General features: G+C 44.1%; 2 protein-coding genes across 4 annotated transcripts in view; one reads left to right on the forward strand and one right to left on the reverse strand.

The window, feature by feature from the left end:
• The window catches only part of LOC143989561 (uncharacterized), a 470,483-nt gene that overhangs the window by 337,004 nt on the left and 107,119 nt on the right, over nucleotides 1-26,360 (forward strand). The gene's annotated exons all lie outside the window — the stretch shown is intronic.
• Nucleotides 1-26,360, reverse strand: part of LOC143989538 (uncharacterized) — a 114,872-nt gene that overhangs the window by 78,029 nt on the left and 10,483 nt on the right. Inside the window, exon 8 of one of the 3 annotated variants that reach the window (XM_077489690.1) lies at nucleotides 7,690-9,378. The exons of the other annotated variants lie outside the window; for them this stretch is intronic. Within the exon in view, the coding sequence (XP_077345816.1) occupies nucleotides 8,450-9,378 (929 nt within the window). The 3' untranslated portion in view covers nucleotides 7,690-8,449. Of the gene's footprint in view, nucleotides 1-7,689; nucleotides 9,379-26,360 lie in introns of those variants that run through there. 3 annotated transcript variants of the gene reach the window in all.

The raw sequence follows: 26,360 nt of genomic DNA on the forward strand, positions 1-26,360 counted from the left end.
GATCCATCACCATAGCAAATATGTATGCCCCAAATACGCAGCAGGTGGCCTTTTTCCACAACGCCCTTCACCAACTAACAGCCTTCCGATCAGGCATCCTTATCCTGGGTGGAGATTTCAATGTGCCACTGTTGCCCATTTTAGACACCTCCAATGGTTCTTCTTGACATACAAAGCGCTACGAGCAATCAAATCCCAATTCCAAACACTAACTCTACACGACACGTGGCGCATGCTTCACCCAAACACAAAAGACTTTACCTTCTTTTCCCCTCCACACACTAAGTACTCCAGAATTGATTATTTTTTCATCACACAAGCTGACCTTACATCACTCGAAACTGCCACAATAGAACCTATGCTGCTATCGGATCATAACCCTATAACTATGACTTTTACATTCCCACAGGCACACCAAAGGTCCTCAATTTGGCACATAGACGAGTCCCTACTGTTGGATATGGATTGTTTGTTGTCCACATCCAACAGCATAACTCAATACTTCCTAGAAAACAACAACGAAGAGACTCCCCCTACTACAACCTGGGCAACTCACAAATGCGTAATAAGGGGTGTACTTATATCCCTAGCGGTGAAAAGAAACAAAACAAGGAAGGCACGTATCGAGGAACTTATCGCACGCATACAAACTCTTGAAAAGGCTCATAAGCTCTCTCTGGCCAACAGCTGTCTAGCGGACCTCACCAAAGCCAGAGAAAACTTATTAGAGGAACTACAGAAAACCTTAAAACGTAAGTTTGCCCTAACGCACATACATTTTTTATGAGTTTGGCAACAAAGCCGGAAAGCTGCTTGCCAGGGCCCTTCAGAAAAAAAAGTGACTCATACCATACATGAAATAAAGACTCCCTCAGGGGATACAATAGCTGACACTGACACTATAGCTCAACAGTTTGTGACCTACTTTCATAAGCTGTACAACATGCCACAACAGACCTCTACAGACCCCACAGTGGATAGACACAAATCCTGGAATATATATCTAAATACTGCCCTACCCTACTTGATTCAAGTGAATTGACAGATCGAGACTCACCTCTCACAGTAGAAGAAGCCACCGCAGCCCTAAAACAATTAAAAACAGGTAAGAGCCCTGGCCCGGACGGCCTATCGGCAGGTTATTACAAAGCTTTATCAAAACTACTAATCCCTCAGTTCATTAAAACCTTTGCTCTGCACTCCTCCACCAGGCTTAACAAAGACATTCTAGAGGCACACATCATGCTTATCCCTAAACCAGGTAAAGATACAACATTGATCCCTAATTATCGTTCCACATCTCTCCTTAATGTGGATGTCAAACTATACGCCAAAATATTAGCAAACCCCATATATTAGCATTCTCCCCATACTTCCCAGACTGATATCCACCGATCAAGTGGGCTTTGTCCCTGGCAGGGAAGCCAGGGACAATACCACTAAAGCTTTAAACATACACCATTGGCTAACAACAAAACGAAAGGCTTCTTTTTATCGCTCAACGTGGAGAAGGCGTTCAACAGGTTAGCCTGGGACTATATGACGGTTATGTTGCAAACCCTTGGTTTTCCCATGCACTTTATCCAAATGATCATGGCTCTATACTCAGTCCCTACAGCTAGGATAAGAGTTAATGGTCGCCTGTCGAACACCTTCTCCATCGCCAATGGTACGTGTCAGGGATTGATATCAAAGACAAACAATATAAAATTGCTGCATATGCGGATGACATTCTCCTATTCTTATCAGAACCTATAACTACCATCCCTAACCTTCTCCAAGACCTGGATGCCGTCAAACAATTATCCAACCTAAAAATAAACTTTGGCAAATCCAGAGCCCTTAATATTACCTTGCCAATGGCAATGGTCTCACAATGCCAACATAACTACCCCTTTTGTTGGGAATCCCTTGAATTAACTTACCTTGGCATTAAAATCCCTACCAAATTGTCGATGCTTTATGAAAGAAATTTCAGCCACACACGCAATAAAATCCAAGAAGATCTTCTCCATTGGCATAAAGGCCCCTTCTCCTGGTTTGGCAGAATAGCGATCCTGAAGATGAATGTCCTGCCCAGACTGATGTATCTATTGCAAACTATCCCCATTAAACTTCCTTCCTCATTCTTTAACTCATACAAAAGCATGTGCAGAAAATTCCTATGGTCCTACCGCCTTTCTAGACTGAGCTGGAATAAACTAATACTCCCCAAACGGCAAGGGGGACTGGAATTGCCGGATATACATGCCTACTACAGGGCCACTCTACTGGCAAGAATAGTGGACTGGCATGTGCATCAAAAAAATAAAGATTGGATTAAGATTGAACATGCATTCACCCAGATTCCACCCTCTCCCATGGATCAATACCCATTCAATCCCCACAATGTGCTCCACCCACCCACTGATAGGACCCACACTGTTGGCATTCAGGGTATCTTGCTGAACTCTCAAACTAAGCCCTGCCCCTGGGCCTATGAAACCCCTATCCAGAAACCCGGACTTTCCACCAGGGGTAGGTCATGACCCTGGAGGTTCATTATCTTTACCCCCATATAGAGCACATGAATTTTTTTTTAACAATGGAAGCCTCCTCTCGTACGCAGCTATGTCCTCTAAATTCCCAGAACTTAACATGCCGTTCTTCAAGTTCCTTCAGCTTCGACACTTCCTAAATCATACCAAACCACTTTCACGATGAAACAGAGACCTCACTCCTTTTAAACAATTGCGCCTCTCCTACTCACAAGTGATACCCCTCTCACTAACACGCATCAGCTACGGGAAAAAGATTAATCGCTCTGTCTAAAGACGATTAGGACCACATTTTACGAATACACCCACAAAGCATTCATAAATGTCTCAGCGCAGGAAAACAGATATAAACTCTACTCTAGATGTTATCGTACACCTGACAAAATTTATAAACTCTTCCCAAGTGTTCCCTCGTCATGCTGGAGGTGTAACTCAGCTAAGGGCACATTCCTACATATTTGGTAGGAATGCCCAGTGATCCAACCATACTGGCAGGAGGTCCATGTCACAATTGCCAAAATAACTAGATACACCCCAGACTCCTCCCCCGCTCAGTTTTTACTACATCACACGTTGTTACCAAAACAAACATATCGGAAGTCACTTACACTTCACATGATCAATGCAGCCTCCCCAAACATTGGAGGAATGTAAACCCACCCACTATTGATGAGTTGTTCCACCAAATAGATAAGATTGAAGAAATGGAAAGGCTTATTCACTAAGCTCATGATAGACACGCAAAATTCAGCAACACATTTTAGAAATCCCACGAACAACTGCACCCTTACCGCACTCAACCAGACTTAAAGACACCTTATGTACCTAGTCCAGTCTGTCCGTCTCCCCAACCCCCCCCCCCCATCCTCACCCCCGTCCTAAACTACCATAACCCACAATTGTTACTCCGTCACCTCATGCACTTAACCTGACTGCTTCTAATGCCAAACTAATTCATATTCATTCATATGTACACCAAGCGATTAACAACAATTGGTAGGGTCACGAATAGACTTGCAATAAACTACCAAGTCCCCCAGACAGTTCCTAATTTGTATGATGGTCCCCTCCCATTCACAGTGAGTTCCCTTTAGGGGTGGATGTATGGAGGACGGACATGCATGGGCACCCCCAAACACCTAGTCAAACTCTCTGCCTTTCGCACAGACTCTGGTACCCCGGTACTGGAAGAACAATCCTTATGTTATCCTATGTGACATAAATAAATACTATTACTTTGTTGAGTTAATTGTTGTTTGATGATCAACACGCAATTGTAAGAATCTTTGTTATTGATTTGGAACAGATTACAGCATGTTGTGTAAAGTATTTTCTCTGTCTTATTGTGACTGTTATATGATATGAAAATCTCAATAAAACTTTTCGAAACAAAAAAGATCTATTAAATACAGTATATATCTGTGTATATATACTAATAAAAATCCATACTAATCAATCATGTTGAATCACAAATAAAAAATAAGATAAAAAATGATGACAATAATAAAATCAATATATGTGAAAAAATGGGGAGGGGTTGATATATAAAAGGAATAATGACGACGATGATGCTTAGTCGGCAATGAGGGTTGGATGTGAGGGTAACTGTATATATGTGTGTATACACATGTGACACCAACAATGATAATGATGATGCTTATAACACAAGAATGATGGAATGTGAGGGTAAATCTACATGTAATATTTATAGTGTATACATATATAACCATGAACCTACCAATACCTATAAAAAGTATATATAGAACTGGGACAAACCTATTTCTTAGAACACCTGACCCAGTTAGACGTGAACTAGCTGTATGAATATTACACCATGCTATGAATATCAAGTTCTTCATTGAGGCCTTCAGGTGAAAGAGATCCTAACATATAGATCTGAAAGTTTTCCCTCCTGTCAGTAAGTGTACCTTTAGGAATGGATTCGATCTCCAATACTTCCAGACATTTTATATATTTGTTATGTATCTGGAGAAAATGGCATGGGATGCTGTTTGTCAAATCCCTTTTTAATAAACCTCCAGTGCTCTCCAACCCTCGTACACAAGGTACATATCGTACGGCTTACGAACAAGAGGTTACAAGGGCACCACAGGATATACAGTAAGTAACAAAATCAGTTGAGCAAATAATAAACTGAATAATCTGGAAAGTGGTACCATTATTGGTGACAATCTCAGGGCGACCATGAGTGATAAATTGGCAGATGAGGCAACCTCTTTTGTGACAAAATGTCTAGTATCAAAATAGCATTAATGTCAAACAGAGGTCTTTTATTGGAACTTTGTAACTTGCTTGGAGCAAGAATATTTTTGATTAAGAGCAATAATATTTTGTAATGTTTATTGATGATCTTTGAAATATTACTAGATTTAGTGTTGAAAGTAGACACAAATCTAGCTGTATTATCTGGTTGTCTATCAGTAGTGTATTTGGGTTTTTATGGCATATCCATATGAGAAACAAAAGCATCCTGGACCAGATCTCTGGGGTAGTTCTTCTCTTCAAATTTTCTCTGCATGCGCTTGCCTTGTGTAGTATAGTCTACCAACCTGGAATAGTTCCTCCTCAACCTATGAAACTGCCCATTGGGGATGTTCATCTGCCGGGTGGAGTGATGACAACCGTCAAAATGAAGGTAGGAAATGACACTTGTAGGTTTGGTGTGATTTCTGGTGAAGATCTCTTGTTTGTCGTGAGACAGAACCAAATCTAGGAAGACTAGTTCAGTGGGGTCTAATATATGCAGAGAAGGCCAACCAAACTGATAAGAGGCATAGAGGAACTCAGCTATTAGGAAAGATTAGAGGAACTGAATTTATTCACTCTTGATAATAGGAGATTAAGGGGGGATATAATCAACATGCACAAATATATAAGGGGTCCATATAGTGAACTTGGTGTCGAGTTATTCACTTTACAGTCAACAAAGAGAACAAGGGGGCACTCTTTACGTCTAGAGGAAAAGAGATTTCATCTCCAAATACGGAAAGGTTTCTTCACAGTAAGAGCTGTGCAAATGTGAAATAGACTCCCTGCAGAGGTGGTTCTGGCCTGCTCAGTAGATTGCTTTAAGAAGGTCCTGGATTATTTCCTAAGTGTACATAATATAACTGGGTACTAAAATTTATAGGTAAAGTTGATCCGGGGAAAATCCGATTGCCTCTCGTGGATCAGGAAGGAATTTTTTCCCCTGCTTTAGCAAATTGGATCATGCTCTGCTGGGGTTTTTGCCTTCCTCTGGATCAACTGTGGGTATAGAATTGGGTATATGGTATGGTATGATATATTTTTTTATTTTTTTTGTGGTTGAACTAGATGGACTTGTGTCTTTTTCAACCTATGTAACATGCATGAAAGACAACCCTAATTCATTGGTATTGCAATGGGCTACAAAGGAAGGGAACACGTCTGGGCCCCACTCCAAGTGAGCAGGACATCATCAACATATATAATTTTTCATTATTTTGTATTTTTTATGTTATTTATTCATGATTCAACGTTATTTATTATTATGGATTTATATATATATATATATATATATATATATATATATATATATATATATACATATATATATATATATATACACACACACACATACACAGATTTATATTGTATTTTATAACATTTTTTTTCGAGGGGGTCTATAAATTTTACTATGAATGTATTTCCATGAGTGTAATATGGATTCCATGAGCGCTCTCTTTCTTTCATAAATTATAGGGTTGAGATGGGTTATTGGCTATACTTGAGCTAGATACTCCCACCCCTCAGATCAGGGTTAAATACTGCTGTTGCCTTTTCTTCCATGACTTGGAAAAAGCACAGGCGTTTGAGACATGAAGTCACGGCAAACCAGCAGCTTGCATTCTACTGTGCACCACATACTTCCTGGTTTCCGGCGTAAGGCTGACGTCATTCAGTGCACCAGGTCTCTTAGGCACTCCTGGATTTTTCCATCCCTCGGCAGCCGTTATAACCCACCGCTCACAGCCCTGTTTGGTTTCCTCGGGCCACCAGCTCAGGTCCTCACAATAGTGGGCACAGTGTTACCCTGCACTCCGTGGACCCTGGACGCAGGGAAAGTTCCATCATAAGGTTTCAGGCAGCGGACTGCCATTCTCTTCACCAAGCTTTTCATCCATCTCCACATAGGGTAAGGCGCCCCTTACCATGTCTGACCAGCAAGTCCTTGGATGGCATTAACCCTTCACCACCCGGATGTCACAGTGGTATCATAGATCAACTTTACCTATAAATGTTAGTACCCAGTTATATACATTTAGGAAATAATCCAGGCCATTCTTAAAGCAATCTTAGCTGCCCAGAACCACCTCTGCACGGAGTCTATTCCACATTTTCACAGCTCTTACTGTGAAGAAACCTTTCCGTATTTGGAGATGAAATCTCTTTTTCTCTAGACGCAAAGAGTGCCCATTTGTCCTCTTTGTTGACTGTAAAGTGAATTACTCAACACCAAGTTCACTATATGGACCCCTTATATATTTGTACATGTTGATCATATCCCCCCTTAATCTCCTCTTATCAAGAATGAATAAATTCAGTTCCTCCAATCTTTCCTCATAGCTGAGCTCCTCCATGCCTCTTATCAGTTTGGTTGCCCTTCTCTGCACTTTCTCCAGTTCCCCAATATCCTTTTTGAGAACTGGTGCCCAAAACTGAACTGCATATTCCAGATGAGGTCTTACTAATGATTTGAACAGCGGCAAAATTATATCGCTCTCTCTGGAGTCCATACCTCCCTTAATACAAGACTTGTATTTGCTTGTTTGCTTTAATGTTTTTTTTAACAATACCAATCTGATCATGACTGTTTATTGTAACATCTGAAGCTCTCACAGCTCCCTGCATTTTTTGTTTTTCCAATCCACAATGCAATAAACTATTCTTTTTATTCAACTCATGGAGTTCACATGGACTTTCTGGATTTAACCCATAGAGCGCTGCTTTGTAGTTTTTATGATCGTCAGTGATGACCACCAGTGATGTCAATCAGTGTCCCTAAGTAATGCCTGTCAGTAACACCTCATCAGTGCCCATCAGTGAAGGGGAAAACTTACTTATTTTCAAAATGTTATAACAGAAACAAAGAAAAACGTTTTTTTTTCAAAATTTTCTATAATTTCTTATTTGTAGTACAAAAAATAAAAACCCCAGTGGTGATCAAATACGACCAAAAGAAAGCTCTATTTGTGGGGAAAAATATAAAAATGTCATATGGGTACAGTGTTGCATGGCTGAGTAATTATCATTCAAAGTGTGACAACACTGACAGCTGTCAATTTGTGTGGGTAGGAGGAGGGGGTGAAAGTGTCCGGTATTGAAGGGGTTAAATATGTGGGCAAAAAAAACCCCCCACAAAACCATCTCTGGCAGTGAAAGGGTTAAAGGAAACATTGCCCTTCGGGAAGATGTTACATGTTCCTGTTCCTGCAGCTGCTCAGCGATCCGAGTCCTCTGTGTGACAGCAGTGCGGGGAGAAGTGCAGGAAGAAGTTCCCCGTATCGGCTGCCACTTTATGAAAAGAGCGCAGCCGTGCCATTCCTTTACAGAGTTCTGTCCTTTGCCGATGTCGGATTGTAGTTTTCAATGAACTCCCACACCGCTGCTGAGCTCTCTGGTAGATGAGGGGCACGGAGATTGGGACCCCGATTTAGTCCCTCAAAAAAAAATCCACACCCCTGGAACTGTTTCATCCATGATGAAGATCAGCCATGGAGTATATCTGAGGTGTTTATCAGGGTGTGCTTCTTCCCCACATGAGAGATGTGATGTCCAGCAACATTCATATAGAAGACATTTCCTGCACTCAAGGCACTAATACACCTTAAGGGTTGTGTGGGATCCTTGATGTACAGGAATACGGGACTTCAGTGAGGAACAATTGCCTCACTCAGGACAGGAATCCGGTTTCTCCCCGTGTGAGATCTCTGATGGCTGTAAAGATTGGACTTATCTGAAAAACATTTCCCACACTCAGGACAGGAAAATGGCTTTTCCCCTGTGTGAGATCTCTGATGTGTGGAAAGATGGGACTTCTGTGTAAAACATTTTCCACACTCCGGACAGGAATACGGCTTCTCCCCTGTATGAGATCTCTGATGTATGGAAAGACTGGACTTCACTGAAAAACATTTCCCACACTCAAGACAGGAATACGGCTTCTGCCCTGTGTGAGATCTCTGATGTGTGAAAAGAGTGGACTTGTCTGAAAAACATTTCCCGCACTCAGGACAGGAATACGGCTTCTCCCCCGTGTGAGATCTCTGATGTGTGTAAAGATGGGACTTCACTGAAAAACATTTCCCGCACTCAGGACAGCAATATGGTTTCTGCCCTGTGTGAGATCTCTGATGTGTGGAAAGATGGGACTTGCGTGAAAAACATTTCCCACACTCAGGACAGGAATACAGCTTCTCACCCGTATGAGATCTCTGATGTGCGTTTAGACTGGACTTCCGTGAAAAACATTTCCCGCACTCAGGACAGGAATGCGGCTTCAACCCCGTGTGCGATCTTATATGCTCATTAAGATAGGATTTATAATGGAAACACTTCCCGCACTCAGGACAGGAAAATCTGTTATCTGTTGGAAGGACGGCACCGCCCCTCACAGTCTGAGGTTCCTCAGGATTAGAGGAATATGATGGTCCATCTACACTGTGTGGTGCCGGATGGACATTTGAGGTAGTCGGGTTTTCTCCTGGACTATATTGTGTGATGTCCTCATCTTCTACTTTACAGTCTGGAGACAAAGTGAGACAATCTTCTGAGGTTTTCCTCATCTCCCGTCCATCTACTAAAATAGAAATAAAAAGATTATTACTAGACATGAGCAGATTGGTTCCCCTAAACCAGGGCTCCGCCCACATCAGGCAGCTTTGTCTCTGAGGATCTTACAATTCCCCCCTCAAGGTAACTAGTAAATGGGTCCTCTGTAGGGTGGCAACTAATGATTATTTTCATCATTGATTAGTTGGCTGATTATTGTTTTGATTAAATCGACTAATTGGATAAAAACCTCAAAAAAAGGTTTGTGTATAATTTAGTTAATATTCTTGAATATCTACAGTATCTAACAAACGTGAGTACACCCCTCAGTCACATTTGTGTAAATATTTTATTCTATCTTTTCATGTGACAACACTGAAGAAATGACACTTGTCTACAATGTAAAGTAGTGAGTGTACAGCTTGTATAACAGTGTACATTTTCTGTCCCCTCAAAATAATTCAACACACAGCCATTAATGTCTAAACTGTTGGCAACAAAAGTGAGTACACCCCTAAGTGAAAATGTCCAAATTGGGTCCAAAGTGTCAATATTTTGTGTGGCCACCATTATTTTCCAGCACTGCCTTAACCCTCTTGGGCATGGAGTTCACCAGAGCTTCTCAGGTTGCCACTGGAGTCCTCTTCCACTCCTCCATGATGGCAACATGGAGCTGGTGGATGTTAGAGACCTTGTGCTCCTCCACTTTCTGTTTAAGGATGCCCCACAGATGCTCAACAGGGTTTAGGTCTGGAGGCATGCTTGGCCAGTCCATCACCTTTACCCTCAGCTTCTTTAGCAAGGCAGTGCTCTTCTTGGAGGTGTGTTTTGGGTCCTTATGTTGGATTACTGTCCTGCAAGCCAGTCTCTGAAGGGTGGGGATCATGCTCTGCTTCAGTATGTCACAGTACATGTTGGCATTCATGGTTCCCTCAATGAACTGTAGCTCCCCAGTCCCGGCAGCACTCATGCAGCCCCAGACCATAACACTCCCACCATTATGCTTGACTGTAGGCAAGACAAAATTGTCTTTGTAATCTTCACCTGGTTGCTGCCACACAAGCTTGACACCATCTGAACCAAATAAGTTTATTTTGGTCTCATCAGACCACAGGACATGGTTCCAGTAATCCATGTCCTTAGTCTGCTTGTCTTCAGCAAACTGTTTGTGGTCTTTCTTGTGCATCATCTTTAGAAGAGGCTTCCTTCTGGGATGACAGCCATGCAGACCAATTTGATGTAGTGTATAGTCTGAGCAATGACAGGCTGACCCCCCACCCCTTCAACCTCTGCAGCAATGCTGGCAGCACTCATATGTCTATTTCCCAAAGACAACCTCTGGATATGACACTCAGCACGTGCACTCACCTTCTTTGGTGGACCATGGCAAAGCCTGTTCTGAGTGGAACCTGTCCTGTTATACCGCTGTATGGTCTTGGCAATCGTGCAGCAGCTCAGTTTCAGGGTCTTGGCAATCTTCTTATAGCCTAGGCCATCTTCATGTAGAGCAACAATTCTTTTTTTCAGATCCTCAGAGTTCTTTGTCATGAGGTGCCATGTTGAACTTCCAGTGACGAGTAAGAGAGTGAGAGCTATAAACACCAAATTTAACACACCTGCTCCCCATTCACACCTGAGACCTTCTAACACTAACGAGTCACATGACACCGGGGAGGGAAAATGGCTAATTGGGCACAATTCGGACATTTTCACTTAAAGGTGTACTCACTTTTGTTGCCAGCGGTTTAGACATTAACGGCTGTGTGTTGAGGTATTTTGAGGGGACAGCAAATTTACACTGTTATACAAGCTGTACACTCACTACTTTACATTGTAACAAAGTGTCATTTCTTCAGTGTTATCACATGAAAAGATAGAAGAAAATATTTAAAAAATGTGAGGGTGTACTCACTTTTGTGAGACGCTGTATATGCAGCGGTAAATATAAATATCCAGATATATAGTTGGATATTTAATCCACTCTGAGAATAACAGATGTATTATTAGAGTGAGAATCTGCTACATATCAGAATCAGAGATCAATATTATTAAAATGTAAAAAAGAGGTAAAGCGCTGTTTTGCAGATGATCAGACAGGAGTGTAATATAATATGATGGATGACAGACTCCCTTGTCATAGACAGGTAGGTGGGTACAAGCTCCCTGCACCTGATGTCACTTATGCTGGCCATACACAAACAAATTTTTCTTTCAAAAAACAATCATCCAATTTTCTAACCATTAGTGGGGTCAAATCGGGGTTCATTTTCCACCACAGTGATGGGAAAATTTGAAGGACCAGAATAGAAAAATTGAATGTTAAAAGCAAATTAATTTTCAAACTACATTTGAATAACTATATTTCGAATAACTTTCAAATATTTGTGTGCATATTCTCATCCAAAAATCGATCCGTGTATGGCCAGCATAGGACATTTAATAGCAGCAGCATGATTTTTTTTAATCATCTGTTATGATGGGGTTGCAGAAAATATTCATTTATATTACAAAAACAGCAGATAATCACTACTAGAAGGGATTAATTTATACTGTGAAATAGTGAACATAATATATCTTATATCATATATATAATAATAAATATACCCAGAAGTAGGATATATGGGGATTTTACCTGGGAGTCACACATGAAGATATATGGAGGTTGGGGGGAACTTTTATATTAAAGTAATACTGAAAGTTAAAACTTTTTTCATGGATATAATAATTTTATATATAATGCATAATACTAGTAAACTTTTACTTTATGTAATAGTAAAAGCTGCCCAGAGACCTTAAAGTCATTGTAAATGTTGGAATATTTTTTAAAAAAACTTGTCATACTTACCTGCTTGTGTAATGGTTTTGCACAGAGCAGCCCTGATTATTCTCTTCTGGACCCCCTCCCCCACTGGCTCCTCCTGCATTCAGAGTTCCCCTATAGGAAGCTACAAAGTATTGTATGGGAGTTCAACTGCAGGAAGCCAAAATGTATAGAGTTATTCTATAAGAAGATACAATGTATAGCATTCTCCTATAGGAAGTCGCAAAGTATAGTATAGAGTTCCGCTATAGGAAGGTGTATAGTATAGAGTTCTCCTACAAGAAGCAGTATTGTATAGAGTCCCCCTATAGGAAGCGGCAAAGTATAGTATAGAGTCCCCCTATAGAAAGCAAAGTATAGACGAGAGGTCCCCTAATGGAATCCACAAAGTATAGTAGAGTTCCCCTATAGGAAGTTGCAAAATATAGTATAGTGTTCCCCTATAGGAAATTACACAGTATAGTATAGAGTTCCCCTATTGGGAGCAACAAAGTATAGTATAGAGTTCCCCTATAGGAAGCCACAAAGTATAGCGTTCTCCTATAGGAAAGTACAATGTATAGTATATAGTTCCCCTATTGTAAGCCACAAAGTATAGCATAGAGTTCTCCTATAGGAAGGTACAAAGTACAGTATATAGATCCCCTATAGGAAGCTACAAAGAATAGTATATAGTTCCCCTATAGCAAGGGTGCCCAACCAGTGGCCTGGGGGCCACATGTGACCCGCAGAGCCCTCTGATGTGGCCCGCAACCTTCTGCTCTGGGATGGAATAGAATACTGTTATTAAAGGTCAGTTATTACTGGGCTGCTTTCAAACGAATCCGCAGATGCAGAGCAATGCACCTGCAGGTTACCTGCACTGAGTCATAGACTTATTATTACCTGCGAGTTTGGTGAGCTTTCTGAAAGTGCACCAAACCCACAGAATATAATAGAAGTCTATTGCAAAGTGCAGAAAACCAAAAGATACACTGCGTTGCACCCGCGGTATGGGTAAACCACAGCGCATCAGTGTGAAAGCATCCATGGTCCCCTTTCACACGGTCAGTCCGATTCAATTGGCACATGGACCTGCCATCTGCCTGCTCCGCTGATTGTGGCCCACGACCAGTTACCAAGTCACTTAAGTGGCCCTTGTGTTTCAAAAGGTTGGGCACCCCTGCCCTATAGGAAGCTAAAAAGTATAGTATAGAGTTCCCTTGTCGGAAGACGCAAAGTATAGTATATAGTTCCCCTATTGGATGTCACAAATATAGTATAGAATTCCCCTATAGGAAGCCGAAAAGTATAGTATAGAGTTCCCCTATTGGAAGCCACAAAGTATAGTATAGAGTTCTCCTATAGGAAGGTACAATGTATAGTATATAGTTCCCCTATAGGAAGCTACAAAGTATACTATAGAGTTCCCCTATAGCAGGCATGTCCAAAGTCCGGCCCGTGGGCCAATTGCAGCCCGCGTTCTGGTTTCTGATGGCCCACCTCGTCATTTTGAATCCATAAAAAAGCTTTATTGAGAAAATGCAGGGTAAACATACACCAAGGTTACATAGCCACTTGTATAACTATAAAACCATCAAAACCAATCATTCTACACAGTCAGCATATCAAGATGAACAAATCTTGTCAACAGTCTTATTTTCAACCTTGAAATCTGCCTGAGGAAGCTCTGCCTGAGTCCTGAAGGACATGGCCTCCCCCACCTCCTGGTCACTATAATAGCCTGCCAAGGACCAGATCCACCGGGGCAAGCCCTGGTACATCCAGCCATATGCCCCACAACTTTTCGAGCTTCTGAGCAACCCCTATGTTGGAAGATTATTTTTTCCTTCCGGATCATCTCTCCCACTGTATTAATCCACTCTTTAAGGGCTGGAGATCCTCTGAGATCCAATGGGTCATTATTAGCTTACGTGCCAGAAAAAGAGATCTAATAACAGCCACCCTTGTACATTCTTCCCACTCCAGTTCCGCTAATACATTAAGTAAGCAGTGTTTTGGGTCAGCAGGTAGTGAGACTTGAAATACCCTGTTTATGGTGTCCACCACCCTCATCCAATAGGGGTGACGTTTCGGGCACCTCCACAGAAGGTGGATCAAGTCTGCATGGTCTCTCTTACATCTAGTACACAGTGGGCTAGGACACAAGCTCATGATAAACAGTCTTTGGGGCGTATAGTACACTCTTAGCAATAGATACAGTTGAGTCACCCTATGTGATGCATTTAGGGAGCATATGGGTACCACCTGCAGGGCCTCCTCCCATTGCTCTTCGTCCAGCGGGCCCACCTCCCCCTCCCACTTAGCCAGTTCTGCAGTAACATGTTGTAGCATGATTATATAAAACCCTTAGTGTTGGTGACTCTTGCAATGAGATTGAACAATGGGGTTGGGCTTGAGACCCACTCCACTGACCTGCCCTGGACCATTATAGCATGTTTTAGTTGTACATAGTAAAATCTCATGGATTGAGGTAAACCAAATAGTCCCTGCAATGTTTCAAATGGGAGCAATTTCCCAGCGTGAAATATCTGGCTAAGGTAAACCACCTCATGTCTTTTCCATAGTGTAGCATGTTGCAATTTAGTCAGTTCTGGGTATGTCATTAGCCCAAATAGGGCTGTATTCTGTGTATCCTGACACACCCTGTAGATACCTAGTTTTGTTCCAAGTTTTTTGGATAAGATTATAGGTTGGGCAAAGTTTATTAGGTTTCCTGTATGCTAGTGCCTCCAGAGCCATCGGCACAGAGTCCATTTTTACTGTGTGTAGCATCACTAGTTCGGAGGATTCACGGACCACCCCTCCCCATCCACACTCGTGTGAAATGTGCCTATCAAATGCTGCAGCTGTGCAGCTATATAATATAGCCAAGGGTTTGGGAGGGCGAGCCCTCCCTCTTCCTTTAAATGTTGGAGATATTCCAGCTTGATTCTTGGTGAGCGATTTTTCCAAATTAATTTACGAAAGAGGTTATTAACAATTCTGAACACCTTTAGAGTCACTACTGTCAGAGCGTTGTGGAGCACATAAAGCAGCTGGGGCATAAGGATCATTTTTATCAAATTCACCCTACCTGCAACCGTCAGGCAGAGTGAATTCCACGTTTTAATTCGGTCTCTAAAATTTTGCAGTATTGGGAATATATTTAATTTTCCATAGTCACTGATCTTAGGGGACACTTGGATACCTAGATACGCAAGTGTGGTCGTGGTGGGTACTGTATTGGATGTTGAGGGCGTCCCCCCTTCATCTATTAGCATCAAAGAGGACTTAGACCAGTTTATCCTGAGCCCGGAATATCTGCAAAATTCCCCCACCGTGGCCATGGCTGTTAAAGAATTCTCTACATCCCCGAGCAGAATCAAGGTGACATCTGCATATAGCATAATTTTCTCCTGTTTGTCCCCATATTTAAAACCCACTATGTCGGGATTGCCTCTTACCTTTATGGCTAGGGGCTCAATGGCTAATGCAAAGAGCAGGGGTGATAGAGGGCACCCCTGGGGCGTGCCCCTTCCCAAGGTGAACATCTTGGATATTGCCCCAGAGGACCTAATGGCTGCTTAAGGGTTATGGTACAGCATGCGCACCCAGGATATATACCGGTCACCAAATCCAAAGCGGTCAATGGTTTCCCAAAGGTACTCCCACTCTACGCTATCAAAGGCCTTCATAGCGTCGAGTGATAGCAAGGCCCTCTGCCCCACATTTTCTGCCACGGATTGCATGTAGAGAAAGAGCTTTCTCAAGTTAACAGCCGTGGACTCATTAGGCATAAACCCAGCCTGATCTGGATGTATAATACTCGTGATGGCCCCATTTAGCCTAATCGCCAGCATCTTAGCCAAAAGTTTAATATCACTCTGTAATAGGGAAATGGGTCTGTATGAGCCCGGTTCTAAGGGATCCTTTCCTGGTTTCAGTATTAGGACAATGTTAGCTGTGGCCATAAAGGGAGGCAAAGCCTGCTGTTCCCTGGCTGCATTAAACACCACCAAGAGGCTAGGGAGGAGTATGTCAGCATAGTGCTTATACACTTCCATGGGTATCCCGTCCGCCCAGGAGCCTTACAGTTAGGAAATGCCACCAGTGCCCCACCTGGTCATTTTGACATGTATATCTCTTGTGGCCCCCAACGAATCCCTGAGCGCCACAAAAATAGGATTTTTAAAACAGCTTACCTGTAAAATCCTTTTCTTTGATGTACATCAGGGGACACAGAGCCATAGTTATTACTATGTGGGTTATATGGGACCGACAGGTGCTGGACACTGGCATGCCCCTAAGGCGTGTACTCCCCTATATAACCCCTTCCATTACTGGGAGTCCTCAGTTTTGTAGTCCCCTGATGTACATCAAAGAAAAGGATTTTACAGGTAAGCGTTTTTAAAAATCCTATTTTATTTTCTTACATCAGGGGACACAGAGCCATAGTAATTACTAGCAATGGCAACTGAAGGGGGAGACATAAAAAAACAGGAGGCCAGAGGACTCATACTGCAGTATACTGTGCCCAAATGCAATATCCTCCTGACCTTTAATATCGATTTGATAAAATCTGATAAACGTATGAACCGAAAACCAAGTTGCGGCTTTACAGATCTGAGCCATAGAGGCCTGATGATGCACCACCCAAGAGGCACTAATCGCCCTGGATGAGTGTGCTTTAACATGAGAAGGAATAATTTACTTATTTAAGATGAAGCTTGAATAATTACTTGACAAATTCATTTGGAAAATAGTGGATCTTGACGCTGCTTGTCGACATCTTGGACCCTCTGGCAGTACAAACAAAAACCTGTGTTTTCCGAACCTGAGCGTTCGCCTTTAAATAGACTCTGATCGCTCTTACTACATCAAGAGAATGTAGTGCCTCCTCTTCCCTAGATTGAGGCTCTGGGGAGAAAGAATGAAGAATATCTTGGTTTAAATGAATACTTGTTACCACTTTTGGTAGAAATTCAGGATAAGGACATAAAACCACCTCATCCTTATACATGATGAAATATGGCTCTTACAAGACAGTCACGCTAGTTCCGATACTCTTCCAGCAGAATAAATGGCAACCAGAAAAGATTATCTTTCTTGTAAAAAGAACCAAAGAAATTTCTCCTAAAGGTTCAAATGGCTGATTCAGCAAAGCCGATAATACCAATTTTAAATCCCAAGGATTTAGAGGTGCCTTGATAGGGGGAATAAACCGTGTTACCCCCTGAATAAGCTACACACCAAGAGTGGGAAGCAAGAGGCCATGGGAAAAACACTGACAAGGCTGGGATCTGGCTCTTGATAGAAGTCAAGGCCAGCTTCAATTCAGATCCCATATGCAGGAAATCAGGAATCCTTCCTATGACATACTTCCTGGGGTGCCAACCCCTGGATCCACACCAAGAAACATATGCCTTCCAGACTCCAAAGTAAGGGATTTTGGAAGCCTGCTTCCTGGCATTTATCAAAGTAGACACTACCAAGGGAGATCACCCACGATCCTTTATAGAGTGGGATTCAACAGTCAAACCTGTTAAATTTTTCGTCTGTAAGGTAGGGTGAAATACCGGACCTTGTGCAAGAAGGTCTGGCTATAATGGCAGAGTCCAAAGGACTCCTACTGCCATCTTTATGATCTCAGTAAATCAAAATCTTCTGGGACCTGCTGGGGCCGCCAGAATCACCTCCTTTTGTTTCTGCTTAATCCTTTGGAGAAGGCACGGAAGTAGCAGAACTGGAGGAAATGCATAGATCAGTGAAAAACTGATCCCATGGGAAGACTAATGCATCTGTTGGGACTGTGACATCATAATGGGCTGGGACATCATCCGGCGATGTCCCTATATAAGTCGCTGCACGCCGCGTGCCTGTCATTGTGGCCAGAAACAGCGACGAGTCAACAGCACAAGAAGAGAAGAACAGAAGGAGGCGAAGACGGTGGCGATAGAAGACCAGGCCACTGCTTGTAAAAGAGCTAGAAGAAGGTGCAGATGCCCGGCAAGAAGAACAGAAGAGGGGGACAAGACCGCAGAAGAGGGGGACAAGACCGCAGAAGAGGGGGACAAGACCCCCGAAGTTGGAAGAAGACGGCGGCGACAAAGAAGAAAGCCGGGCTCCTCCGCTAGTAAAAGAGCTAACAGAAGATAGAGCAGGTGTTCGGTGAGAAGACCCCCGAAGATGGAAGAAGACCCCCAGAGCTGTGCAATAAACTATTTTTAACCCTTGTGTGTTTTTTTTTTACATTTTTTTCACAGGTGAATGGGTAGGGGTACATTGTACCCCATACTCATTCACATTGGGTGGGGGGCCGGGATCCGGGGGCCCCCTTATTAAAGGGGACTTGCGGATTCCGATAAGCCCCCCGCCCGCAGAACCCGACAACCAAGGTCCAGGGTTGTCAGGAAGAGGCCCTTGTCCTCATCAACATGGGGACAAGGTGCTTTGGGGTGGGGGGCCGTGCAGTCCCCCTTTCCCAAAGCACCCCCCATGTTGAGGGCACACGGACTGGTACAGCTCAGGTGGGGCCGCTTGCTCGACCCCACCCCCTTTCCTGACCAGCCGGGTTGCGTGCCAGGATAAGGGTCTGATATGGACCTGGGGGGACTCCCACACCGTTTTTTCGGCGTAGGGCTTCCCCTTTAAGTCCATACCAGGTGACGGGGCCAGCGACGCTCAAAATGAACAGACTTTTCTCCATGCAGGAAAAGTCCATTCATTTCAAAAGTACGGCGGACTAGCACACACACAGCCGTATTGTCCGCCGGACATATTTTGGTGCAAAACTACTTTCTTAGTCCGCCGGACTTTTGGGTAAAAAAAAGTCAGCGGGAGCCCACACACGGGGGGATTGTCCGGCAGACTCGAGTCCGCCGGACTTTTCCACCGGATTTGTTTGATTGTGTGTTCGCGGCATTGGATATACTATCCAGATTGTCTCTAAATAGCCATACCCCAGGAAGGGAAACAAACTGGCTAAGAGCTTTCACATGGTGCTTCGGCTGATCAATATTTCAGCCACAGAACTCTGCGAGAATGCACTAGCCCAAGCAGTAGCCATGAGGCTTAAACGATAGAGTCTTTCATAGCATCTACTGTGAGACATAGTGGGACAGATACACCAGCCCATTGCCGGGCCTGCTGATCAGGCAGAAGTTCAGGTATCTCCACAAACTGTTCCTTAACCCTCTGAAGTCCACATTTTTAAATGAGTTAATGTGACTCAAAATGTGCTCCACCAATATGGTGGAGCAGACGTTAAAGGTTTAATGGACTGAGATACACTAATTGCAGCAAGAACCGGCTGCACTACTTAACTGCACCTGACTTGTGAAGCTACTCCTTCCATATTAGGATTCTCTAAAGAGGAAAAATAAGTATCTTCCAATATTAGAGGCACTATGCAAAATAGTGTACATTGTTAGGCTATAGTTCAGGGCCATTAGCTGCTATTAACCCTAGCTTCAGTAAAGTATAATGTGCCAAAGGAGTAAGCCTGTGTACACTAACCTGATCAAGCCATCCACCTGCTCTGTCCCTCCACAGCCAGCAGCTGCTTTCACACATACTGCGCTGAGACCAGCTTCCACCATTTGTGGCCGACGTCTGATGCCGTTAGCCACCCCCCGTGAATTATGACCCCCCTTCCTTTCCTTTCAAGGAAGGTGTTTTCCCACGCTAGCGGCGTCCTGTGGACCTGTAAGCATGGCAAGGGGGTAAATCCTACGCTGATGCGGCCGCGGTCTGCCCTTTATACTACTTTTTTTTTTTTAAAAGAGAGCCAATTGTCCTGGCATGACTCCCGAAGGGGAATAAAGCCAATCTGGGGGCACAGGAAGAGACCAGACCCCCCCTTTCTTACCAGAGGGTCTGTTCCGGCTGGAGGAGAGGCGAGTGAAGGCTTCTGCTGTTTCCAGCGTCATGACGGTGAGTGCTCAATACAGACCCCAGTGGTGACACATGGGCATGACATTATACATAGAAGGAAAAATTCCTGAGAAAATCTCCCTTACCTTATCCTCGCAACAGGGTTTCATCAGAGATAAAAACCCAATCTTCACCCTTCATTTAGCCCATGAAAAGACATCAGAATGGATCCGGTCAGCATGGCTAGCCCTCATCAAGGATTACAACCCGTGGAGCTCAGCACAGCACATCTTTACTCGTGACCAACGCCTTAGACACTGGCGAAAAAACAGAGGACTCCCAGTAATGGAAAGGGTTATATAGGGGAGTACACGCCTTAGGGGCGTGCCAGTGTCCAGTACCTGTCGGTCCAATATAACCCACATAGTAATTACTATGGCTTTGTGTCCTCTGATGTAAGAAAAGAAAGATGTACTTGCTGGCTGCCTTGGAGGGGACAGGGAGGGGGCGGGACGAGTGTCGTAAGGAGTATTTCCTGTTAACACGGCGACCTCTGTAAAAGGAAGTCCCGTCTCCTGCGCTGCCATTAGATGACTGTTCTGTCCATCACAGGAGGCGGGATTTTCTATTAAAGAGGCCCCCGATAAAACAGGAGTTTTTCTTGTATGTCTGCCAGCGCTCGCCCCGCCTCTCTCCCTCTCTCCTCCAAGGCTGCAGATGTGCATGAATCAGGCTGCACTGATGGCAATGGTGAGTCTGCATTCATGTCAATAGGGGTGCTGCATTCAGGACACGTGGTCTGCTGCATTGAGGACAAGGGGGTGCTGCATTGAAGACAAGGGGGGTGCTGCATTCAGGACAAGGGGGGTGCTGCATTCAGGACAAGGGGGGTGCTGCATTCAGGACAAGGGGGGTGCTGCATTCAGGACAAGGGGGGTGCTGCATTCAGGACAAGGGGGGTGCTGCATTCAGGACAAGGGGGGTGCTGCATTCAGGACAAGGGGGGTGCTGCATTCAGGACAAGGGGGTGCTGCATTCAGGACAAGGGGGGTGCTGCATTCAGGACAAGGGGGGTGCTGCATTCAGGACAAGGGGGGTGCTGCATTCAGGACAAGGGGGGTGCTGCATTCATGGCACTTGTGAGGCTGCAGATGGGCACTGACCCTTATTTTGCTTCACAGTTCTTTATTTAAAATTTAAGATTTTTTCCTGAATATTCCCTTCTAAAGTGAAGGTGCGTGTTATATGCCAATAAATACGGTATATCCAAATAACATGCCTAAGATCATCTCTTTACTCACACACAGCCACAAAGGCAAGATAATTCGTGTTGGGCAATGTATTAGTGCTTGGATGAACACACTTAGACTGAATTTTAATGGTCCACAGAATGTCAGGCAAAATGGTCGGCCCTCGTGCATGTTCACTTCATCAAATCTGGCCCTCTTTGAAAAAAGTTTGGACACACCTCCCCTATAGGAAGGTGCAAAGTTTAGTATAGAGTTCTCCTATAGGAAGCTACAAAGTACAGTATAGAGTTCCCATATAGGAAGGTAAAAAAGTCTGCCTTTAGAATCACTTGCTTCCTTCTCTTGCCCAGGACTACATGCCCCATGATACATTGCTCCTCACATGTTCAAGTTCTCAGGCATTTACTGACATGTATTGATGGTGTACTGAGCTGTATTTTCTGATATGTAAAGAAATAATGCATTCTGTATGCAGGCCAATTAATCGACTGACCAACAGAGCGATTATGAAAAATTGTTGACAACTATTTTTATAAGCGTTTATAAATCGATGACGGTGATTAGTTGTTTCAGCTCTACATCTCTGATCTCCTACCAGTTCATTTCTTTATTCATGGACTTTAGTCAGAGTGGGGCAACAACGAGAACTGTCTTTTATAGGAGTGACAGCGATGAGGGGATTATAGGACGAGTGTCCCCATCCCTCTATCACTCATTGCCATCTTCCCAACACAAGAAGTCCTGCCCTTCCTTATTTAGTCCCTGATTTAGTCATGAATAACAGTGGGGCTGAGCCCCACCAGAGGTCAGAGAGTGAGGATGGGGGAGAACAATCAAAATGAAGACTGGACTGATCCTGAAGACCACCATCATTGGGTTATTGACTCCTCCCTCATTATCACTTTCTTTTTAACCACTTCAGCCCCAGAAGATTTTCACCCCCTTCCTGACCAGAGCACTGCGACGTTGTACCTAAACAAGATTTATGAACTTTTATTCCCACAAATAGAGCTTTCTTTTGGAGACATTTGATCACCTCTGTGGTTTTTATTTTATTCGCTATAAACAAAAAAATGTTTTGAAAAAAAAAAAATATATATTTTGTGCTTTTTGCTATAATACATAGCCCCATTTTTTTAAAAAAGCTAATTTTTTCTCATTTTAGGCCGATATGTATTCTTCTACATATATTTTTGGTAATAAAAATCACAATATGCGTATATTGATTGATTTTTAAAAAATTTATAGCGTCTACAAAATACGGGATAGATTTATAGCATTTTTTATTATTATTTTTTTTACTCAATGGCAGCGATCTGTGATTTTTCACTTGCATCAGCTCCAGGGGCGAGCAGCGGGTGTGTGTGCGCCCCTAGTGGCCGCCTAAGGAAGCAAGGTAACATAACCTTGATTCGCCTGACCGTGCCATTCTGCTGCAGTATAACTGTGGCGGCTGGTCAGCAAGTGGTTAAAGGAGTTGTAAAGGCAGAAGGTGTATTCTACGCATTAAGATAAAAAAACCTTCTGTGTGTAGCAGCCACCCACTACCATTTACTTACTTACCTGAGGTCCTCCTCTCTGCAGCAATGGCCAAGAGTGCTTTAGCTGTCCTGATTGGCTGAGACTAAGCAGCGGCAGCATTGGCTCCCATGGCTGTCAATCAAAACCAGTCAGTCAATCAGGGGAGAGAAGGGGTAGGGCCGGGTCAGGGCTCCATGTCTGAATGGATACACAGAGCTCTGACCCGGCTCGGGTGCCCCTGTAGCAAGCTGAGGGTCACTCAATAGGAGGAGAGGTCAGGAGAGCAGAAGTGGGACCCGAAGAGGAAAATCCAGGCTGCTCTGTGCAAATCCAGCTGCACAAAGGAGGGTAAGTATAACATGTTTGTTATTAAAAAAAAAAAATAATCAAACAGGCCTTTACCAATCACTTTAAGGTTCCAAAGTTTGAGGATGTTATCACATTATTATTAACATGTAAAAGTCTGTGCTCCAATCACATCAGATATAAAATGTCCAGCTGGTAGGAAATGGGTGTAAAGGAAGTCAGGACTATAATGTACAACTTTATATAGGATAGAACAGTTAGGATTTTTAGAGTGTATAGTGCAGGGGTCAGGAGTATGTAATGTACAATATAAATTATACAGTGTAAGGGTCAGGACTCATAATATTGGTATTCAGTAATCAGTGGAAGATTAAATGTTTACATGAGAAAAGTTGCAGAGGCCCTACACCGCTGCCTCCCATCTCCCGAGACTACACTAAATGACTCGGGTCTGAGACTATACAGACATATCCCTCCACCCGGCACAGCCAGCAGACAACAGAGCAAGTAATCCTGGGAGAATTGTTCTGTCAGAGATCTTACTAGACCCGGGTATGGGGCAGAAGACCCAAAGCACATACCCCAGGTGCTTAGAACTAGTAACATCTATGGTGAAAAATAGGATTTTTTTTGTACTCACCGTAAAATCCTTTTCTCTGTAATTCATCGACCGACACAGCTCCTCTCAACAGCCATTGGATTGTTATGCCCTATTACTAGGGGATACTAAGCATTAGTTGCAATACAACACTCAGAACTCTTAGTTACACCCAGGGGGCGGTCCCTTCGGCAACAGCCCTCCAGCCTGCTATGCAGTCATCAGTACGTCAACAAGCAGTATAACTTAAAGACAAAAAAGGAGGGGTGGGTGCTGTGTCGGTTGGTTTATTACAGAGAATAGGATTTTACTCTGGAGTACAAAAAATCATATTTTCTCTTATATTCACCGACTGACACAGCTCCTCTCATAGCCATTGGGACGTCCCCAAGCAGTGCCAAATGAGGGGTGGGAAAACAGCATAGAAACTTCATCCACCATGGCAAGTGGGAACTAGTGAAACTTTACCCACAAAAAACAACAGTGCGTGGAGAAATCCACCACAAAACCAGGGTACCCACAACCGCACAAAAAACTGCAGAATGTAACGCAACAGCGCATTAAATTTAACGGTACTGCGTTTTTATCGAAAAAACAGGAAAAAAGAAAATATATTGCATATTCAATTACAACTATACGGCCGCCTGCAAAACTTTGAGGCCAAAACAGGCATCAGCTGATGCACTGACGTCTACCTTGTAGAGCTTGGTAAACATATGGACAGACGACCAGGTTGCCACTTTACACACCTGAGCGACAGACGCTTGGTGTCGGAAGGCCCAAGACATTCCGCTTGCCCTTGTCGAGTGGGTCATGACTGGAAAGGGGGGCACCTGCCCCTTCAAGGTGTAGGCTTGTACCACAATCTGTCTGATCCACCTGGAAATGGAGGCCGACGAGACCGCCATGCCTTTCTTGGGACCAGCCACCAAAACAAACATTGAGTCTGACTTCCAAAAGGGAGCAGTGACAGACAAATACACCTTCAGAGCCCGAACCACGTGAAGGGCCACCTCCTTAGGGTGCTTCGGCTTAGGACACAGAGATGGTAATACAATGTCTTCATTGATATGAAAAGCCAAGATCACTTTCGGTAGAAAAGACGGTTGCGGACGCAACACCACCTTATCCCACCTTATCCCTGTGGATAACCAGATAAGGCGACTTGCAGGACAAAGCCGCCAGTTCCGAAACCCTCCTGGCCAATGCGATGGCCACTAGAAAGACCCCTTCCTGGGAGTCAACAGGGGAATCTCCCTGATATTTTCAAACGGCGGTTTTTGAAGCGCTGATAACACCAGGCTCAAATCCCACTGGGGTAACAGTGGACGCACCAAAGGGACTACATGTCGCACCCCCTGAACGAAGGTACTCACTAATGAGTGAGACGCCAGGGGTCGCTGAAAAAAAAGACAGCCAAGGCTGAAATTTGCCCCTTAATGGTGCTTAACGCCAATTTCTGGTCTACTCCTTGCTGAAGAAACAGCAGGTTCCTGGATATAGAAAAGGAGCACGGATGGTTGGGATCACCGAGTCACTGCCTCGGCCTTCCTGTCCGTGGGATCCTTAAATGCAGGAGTCCCCTCTACCAGGAACTTGGTTACTTTATTTAACCTGGATACTGGGGGGTCCACCACTTTTTGAGAAGGCTTTCCTCGAAAGGGTAACTCACCGCCATGGATTTGGGGACCGAAAAGGTCCGCTGCGGGTGACCCCATTCCTTGTAAATTAACTTGTCAAAATAAGTCAGATACGGGAACACCTTAGGTGAACATGCTGGCTTGCGGGACCCAAAGGGGACTGCTACATCAGCAGAGGGATCTGCTGGCTCCTGAATCTTCAGGGTATCACGCACAGCTGTGATAAGTGCTCCAACAAGCGCTTTGTTGTGCACAGAGCCGGATGAGGACTCATCCTCACTGTCCAAACAGTCCTGGTCAGCGTCATTTGACAAGACAGAGAAATGGTCACCAGCCTCAGCAGGACCAGAGTCTGTGTCAGAGCTCTCCCCAGAGGAAGGGGGGGGGGGGGCAGGGGGCGCTTTATTGCACTCTTTTCCACGTGCCGCCTCCATCTTGGCAACAAACGAATTGAGGACCACCGTCAGGGTATCCATAGGCACTACGCCGTCCGCAGGTGACCTGATTGCAATTGCCTGGATTTCGGGGGAAGAAACACCAGTTTCTGAAGCCATGCTGACCCTACCCTGTCTGCCACCCGAATGGGACTTAGGACAGTGACAGTCCCAACCTCCTTACTGCCGCTGGCTGAGGGGTTCTTTCCCGCTGGACTCACCACCCTGAGGAGTTCTGTACTATTCAGCAAGTAGTGCCTGTAGTCCCTATTGGCTCCCAGGTGCAGAGGAAACAGTGCTGTCAGTGGAAGCAGCTGCAAATGGCGCTAAAACTGCCCTGAAGTGTGCTCAGGCTTCAAGAAAATGGCCATCCAGCATCTAGCACAAGGACATAAAACACAAGGAAAATAGCTGTGAGGGCAGAGGAGCACATGCTGCCACTAGAGAACGCTCAAAAACGTGTTCAGGCTACAAGAAAATGGCCGCTGGTGTTCTGAATAGGAAATCACCAGGAAAATGGCCGCTGAAGCCCAGGAGAGCATAGTGCCTTGCCCACACCTAAAATGGTCGCCGAAGCAGCTCCATG

The sequence above is a fragment of the Lithobates pipiens genome, unplaced genomic scaffold, assembly GCF_037356315.1.
Source record: "Lithobates pipiens isolate NorthernLeopardFrog02 unplaced genomic scaffold, aLitPip1_a1.2 Scaffold_18, whole genome shotgun sequence".
NCBI classification, from domain to species: domain Eukaryota; kingdom Metazoa; phylum Chordata; class Amphibia; order Anura; family Ranidae; genus Lithobates; species Lithobates pipiens.